Source organism: Andrena cerasifolii, unplaced genomic scaffold, assembly GCF_050908995.1.
Source record: "Andrena cerasifolii isolate SP2316 unplaced genomic scaffold, iyAndCera1_principal scaffold1667, whole genome shotgun sequence".
Classification (NCBI taxonomy): Eukaryota; Metazoa; Arthropoda; class Insecta; order Hymenoptera; family Andrenidae; genus Andrena; species Andrena cerasifolii.
In genome coordinates, this window is record NW_027486559.1 from 15438 (window position 1) to 21883 (window position 6446).

Below are 6446 nucleotides of genomic sequence, written 5' to 3' on the forward strand. Positions count from 1 at the left end.
ACCATTCGAGTACCATAACTTCCCCGAAGAAGAACAAAATTATTTCGATTCTGATACAGAAGATGAGACCTTGCCAATCGCGGAAGACAGAGTTTTAGAAATCATAAAAAAATTGCGTCTCGATCATTTGAACGAAGAAGAACGGGATCATGTAATTAAAATCATTAAAGAATTTCCAGAACGATTCCACTTGCCTTGCGATAAATTACCATGTACCTCATACATTAAACACAGAATCCCCACAGTAGATGATGTTCCTGTGAATACGCGACAGTATCGTTTTCCTCCGGTTCATAAAGATGAAATAGAAAAACAGGTTCGTAATAAACTAAATAACGGAATAATAGCACCTTCAAATTCACCGTATAATTCGCCCATTTGGATTGTTCCTAAAAAACCGGATTCTAAAGGCAATCTGAGATGGAGAATAGTCATAGATTTCCGTAATCTTAATGAGAAAACCATTGGCGATGCATATCCATTACCGAACATTACCGATATTCTGGATCACTTAGGTGAAGCCCGATATTTCTCTACGTTTGACTTAGCAAGCGGATTTCAACAAATTGAAATGGATCCTAAAGATAGACAAAAAACAGCCTTTACAACCCCAAACGGTCATTATGAATACATCCGAATGCCGGAAGGTCTCAAAAATGCTCCAGCGACTTTTCAAAGGCTAATGGATCAAGTCTTACGCGGGTTACAGGGTATAGAAGTTTTCGTTTATTTGGATGATATCGTGGTATATGCCAAAAATTTAGAAGAACATGAAAAGAAAATTCGTCGTTTATTCATGCGTTTGGCCGATGCTAAATTAACTTTACAACCCGATAAGTGCGAGTTCCTCAAAATAGAAGTTGCTTACCTAGGACATGTTATTAGTCACTCAGGTGTAAAACCGGATCCGAAAAAGATTAGTGCAGTAAAGAATTTCCCTCGTCCGAAAAATCAGAAAAATATTAGGCAATTTCTAGGTCTAGCAGGATATTACAGACGCTTTATCAAAAACTTCGCAGAAAAAGCTAAACCACTGTCAGACTTGTTGAAGAAAAATTCTACTTTCACTTGGGGAAAGGAACAAAAGAAAGGATTTCTGGAATTACGAAAAGCACTTTGTAAAAGTCCCATACTTCAGTATCCAAATTTTAATAGTCCGTTCACCTTAACTACAGATGCGTCAGACTATGCCATAGGCGCTGTACTCAGTCAGGAAGTAAATGGTCAAGATCTCCCAGTTGCATATCTTTCGAGAATTTTAACTAAACCGGAACAAAATTATTTCACTACAGAAAAGGAATGTTTGGCAGTCCTTTATGCCATTTTACACTTCAGACCATATTTATATGGCCGTAAATTTACCCTAGTCAGTGATCACGAACCGCTACGATGGATTAATTCAATAAAAGATCCAGGGCAACGATTGATCCGCTGGCGACTAAAATTGCGAGATTATGAGTATGAATTTATTCATAAGGCAGGAAAATTAAACACAAATGCTGATGCCTTATCAAGGAATCCAGTCATAGTAAATGAACTATGTTCGTCTGATGATTTCAGTTTATCGGATTCCTCTGATAATACAAAGTCGGAGTTAGCACCTGATTGCCCAAAATTATTACCAATAAATAAACCCTCCACAACGGGCAAACGAATCCCGACATCTTCGGAATTTGAAGCTTCCAAACCTAAGGAAAGAATAGCTAGTTTACCAGGAAAACCAAAATTAGGGAGACCAGTAAGTTCAATATCTAAACCGAGGATACCTGTACCTTTAGATACCAGTGCAATAGCAACTAGAACGCGAGCAAAGTTTCAAGCTACTGAAGCTCCGGGACCATCAAAAACACAAGAATTAGGTAGATCAAAAGAACTTTCTCTAGTAGAGGACGTCGATTCCGATGACGAACAGTCAGATCCGCCCATATTCCGTCAACGTAGGAGTACACTGCCGAATCTGGGATTTCATCCTAAACAGATGGTGGAGAATCCTAAAATTCCAGATTCACAAAGTGCAGTGGCCGGTACGGAATTGCGGGAAAAAGGGAGCGAGTCCGAAGTAGAGAAAACTATTGCCATTAATTTACCCGAAGTTCGCGATAGTGATACAGATGATCAGAACAAACAGAAGTCCACATTTATAGATTTAGAAGAACTACAAGAGTCTTTTAATAGATTTGAAAAATCATTATTAGATAAAAGCGCTCAATTACAGGAACTTGAAGAGGAAATAGTTTTATTAGATGCCCTTTCTGAAGGAGACACTTTAGATGAATATAGACAGGAAATATTACAAGATTTGGATCCATACGATGACAATACTGGGGACGAAGAGTTAAATAGACGTATAGAAAAATTATTACAACAAGCTAGAGATTCTGAAAAAAGTAGTCAAATTCCAAATCCAAGGCGTGAGGAAACAGCCAGTAAAGCACCTCGGCTGAAAAATATTCCGGAAGAATCAGAACTAGAAATAACTGCAACAAGAGTGCCTGATAGCACAATCGTTAACAGGCCTAGATACAGTTCAATCTTACCTACCCCGACTGTAGATCCAAACCCTATAGCACTTTCGACACCATTTCCAAATTCAACGGTTGATCGAACTCCCAAGGAGGGAGGTAGGCAACCTATCGTTCAAAAATCTACTCCTAGACAACTTTTCCCACAAATCTCAAATTCATCATCCATATACATCCCGGACGCTGATTACATACCTCCGGATCTAGAATTCGAATCTCGCAGCAAGCAATACAAAAGTAAAGACATCGTAACTTCTACGAGACAAAATCTAACGTATTACAGATCAAACTATGTACATTTCATTTCGTCCGATTGTGAACTTGTTACACCAGTGAGTATATTGCTCTCCGACCTAGGCATCATCAATGCGAACGACTTAAAAGAGGCAAAGCCCAGAGTGGGACAAATACTAATAACAAAGCGCGGTAAAAATAGAATATTTAGCGTAGTCGTAAAAAGGAAACATTTTGATAAAATTTCTACTCGGGATTTGGAACTTGGGCTACAGAACCTAAGGAAAATTCTTTCAGATTTAGATATAAAGGGTCTAAGAATCTCACAGAATGGCGACTTTACAGACGAATTACCTCAAGGTACGTTAATAGAAATATTAAGGAATACATTTGAGGACAGCAGTATCGAAATAGCCCTTTGTTACGGAAACACTCAGGTACCTCCGGAAGAACTTCGCCTGAAAATCATTTCAGAGTTACATGAAAGTTTGGTAGGAGGACATAAGGGTTTAACAAAGACATATTGCAGAATTCGAGAACGATTTTATTGGCCAGGTATGCGCAACGATATTCAAAATTATATCCGTACTTGCAATAGTTGCCAGAATCAAAAATTAGTAAGAACTAAAACTCGTGAACCAATGTTAATCACTGACACTCCTTTGGAGCCATTTTCTAAAGTATCATTAGACACTGTAGGTCCTTTACCCACTACTCCCAGCGGGAACAAACATATATTAACTATGCAAGATAATTTGACAAAATATTGCATAGCTGTTCCTGTTCCGGACATAAAAGCAGAAACTATAGCTCACGCACTGGTTACTAACCTTATATTGCAGTATGGAACGCCACGCGCAATACTAACGGACAAAGGGACTAGTTTCATTAATAAGATAATTCGGAACTTAGCAAAAATCTTCAAAATTCAACATGTCACTACATCCGGGTATAGACCCCAAACCAATGGTGCATTGGAAAGAAGTCACATAGTGTTAACCGAATACATTAGCCATTACATGAATGATTTTGACGATTGGGATAGATTAGTACCCTTTGCTATGTTTTCTTATAATACATCTGTCCATGAAGCCACAAATTTTACCCCGTATGAATTAGTTTTTGGCAAACTTGCGCGTTGCCCGAGTTCATTCCCGGACGACGAGAATTTGGTCACATACAATTCATATTTACATGATCTAATAACGCGACTTTCGGAGATGCAAGTAATAGCAGGACAAAATTTGGTTCAGGCAAAAGAAAGATTAAAGTTGTATTATGATAGAAACGCCCGTCCCTTCAAAGGAAAAATAGGAGATACGGTACGTGTTTTAGTAGAACCAAAAAGGGGAAAATTCGCCAAGCGCTATCACGGACCATATAAAATTATTGGGATACTAGAAGGAAACAATGTTTTGTTAAGAGATGAAGCTGGTAAAATGCTCACCAAACATGTCGATAAATTACAATTAAATTGGAGTCCTGATTGATTTGACTGATTCAGGTTGACGCTGACCCGACTTAGAAATGCAAATTGATAAACAGTTAGCTTTGAACTATAGTTTAGCAATGAGTCAATATTCAGAATCTGTTGAAATTTCTTTGAAACATTACATTACTGCAACGCATCGCTTTATCACGGCTTTGAGTACTGCGCGCAACGGAAAATTACATACATCGCTATTGAGCGGATATAGTTTCAAGACAATAACAAACTGGAACGCACATCTGATTCTTTGTATGAAATTGAAGCCCAACCAGAGGAAATTGGAGAACATCACCGAGCAAGAAAATCACATTTGTCATTGACGTACGGAACAATAGCGGCACAGGCCTTGATTATAATAGGATTGATGGTCTATTATTTCTGGGATCCACTGAGGAAATTCAAGAATTGTCTATTTCAGAAAACAGACCACCGTTACCTATTCAAAGAGCGATGATAAATTCTTCTTATGTTCTTTTCCTTCTTCGACAATGATTTTGTTATTTCATAATTTTGGTCTTGCTTTCTGTGACTGTCTGTACACTAGCGAAATGGCATCGTCCAGTTTCTCCCGGCCAGAGATTCTCGATCGGCGACTCTTCGTCAGCCGTTTGGCGCCGTACACCAAAAAGGAGAAACTGATGGAGATATTTCACCCGTATGGAGTTGAACATGTGGTGGTGCTGCGGAAGACATCAGGGAACAATGCTTTCGTGACATTTAAGTCTATAGACGGAGCAAAGAAGGCTTTGGCTGCGGCGGACGTAGGAATAATATGCCATAAGAGGAAGCTAAGGGTGCTGATGGCGGACTCGTGGCACAGCACCAAGTTAATTCCCCCACGACCTGACGTGAACCCATTCCCTGGGTTTGATTTGCGTGAGCGGATTCCACTCCCAATAGAATGCATCTCTAAAATTGCCAACTATTTGCCGTTTGCTGACAGGAGCCGTCTAGAGATGGTCTCTAGAAGGTGGCGACTCGGAAGCCTCGCCTCGTATCACGGTCTTCGCCATATCGACCTGAATGACTGGTGCTGGCCAAATGGATGGGAAGGGACGATAGTGAGCACTAAGTCATTTTACTGGTTCCTGAAGAGAGCAGGTAGTCAGCTAAAGAGCATACGGATAGATGAAGAACCATTGGCAAAATGTTTGAGACCCCAAGTTATCTCCATTGCCATAAGAAGTTGTCCAGAACTGCAAGCAATAGATCTAACTGCTGTGACGATCCGGCCATCGACCTTGAGAGACCTGGAGTCGGGGGCACCACGTCTTACTTGCCTCAAACTGGGGAAATGTGAGGGTCCCGTGGATCCTGAACTCTTTAAGGTCCTGGCCCTAGCAGGAATTCTAAAGTCTTTCTGTCTTACGAATACGGACATCACTGGGAAGTCCCTTCCGGCAATCAACAAAAATTTAGAAACATTTTCTCTCCACCGATGCGAACAACTAAAACCTTCAAACCTAGCAACCACTCTTCAAGGGTTGCGGAATCTGAATTATTTAAAGATCAGTATATGTAAAAATTTAATAGACCATAGTATTTTGCAGGCGTTAATTAACAACTCAGACCTGCAGACGACCCTAACAACCTTGGAGTTGCACTTCTGTGGTTTCGAGGAGCCCATGCCTGAAATGGAAATGGAGGAAGGCAACGAGGCAGTTGAAAGGGGAGATTTTGCCGAGCTGGAGCTGGGCCCGGTAGAGATGGCTGTCTCTTTCCCCTCAAAATATCGGAGTATAACAACCCTGAGTCTTACCTTCTGCGGATGGGTTGCTTCTGGCCTTGTCTCAGAGATTGGCCTATACATGGGGGAAGTAACATCTTTAAATCTGAGTGGTTGCACAAACATCAAAGGAGAATTCGTTCTGGAACCACTCCGGAAATTGGAAAAACTAAAAATCCTAAATATCAACTACATGCATCCGACTGTCGGGGGGTGGATGCTACAATTCCTCAAGGGCTTGGTAGAGGTCCACTGCAGAGAAAGCCAAGGTATCACTGATGAGGACATTTGTGGCTTGCTACGGCAGTGTCCAGAAATAGTCACAATTGATGTGGAGAGCTGCCCAACCGTCAGTAAAACCGTACTGGACTGTGCGTACGAGGTGGTGACGCTCGGTGAACGGACGGGGCCAATACATCTGTATGTCGGAGGCACCACGATTACGCGATACACGCGGTACAAACCTAACCATCAT

General features: G+C 40.8%; 1 protein-coding gene across 1 annotated transcript; it reads left to right on the plus strand.

The window, feature by feature from the left end:
• Nucleotides 1-4793: 4793 nt before the first annotated feature.
• On the plus strand, nt 4794-6391 carry LOC143378246 (uncharacterized; the record flags this gene model as incomplete). Its single annotated transcript, XM_076829995.1, has 1 exon — nt 4794-6391. A coding segment is annotated over exon 1 (1598 nt), but the record flags the coding sequence as incomplete, so codon positions are not given.
• Nucleotides 6392-6446: the final 55 nt, after the last annotated feature.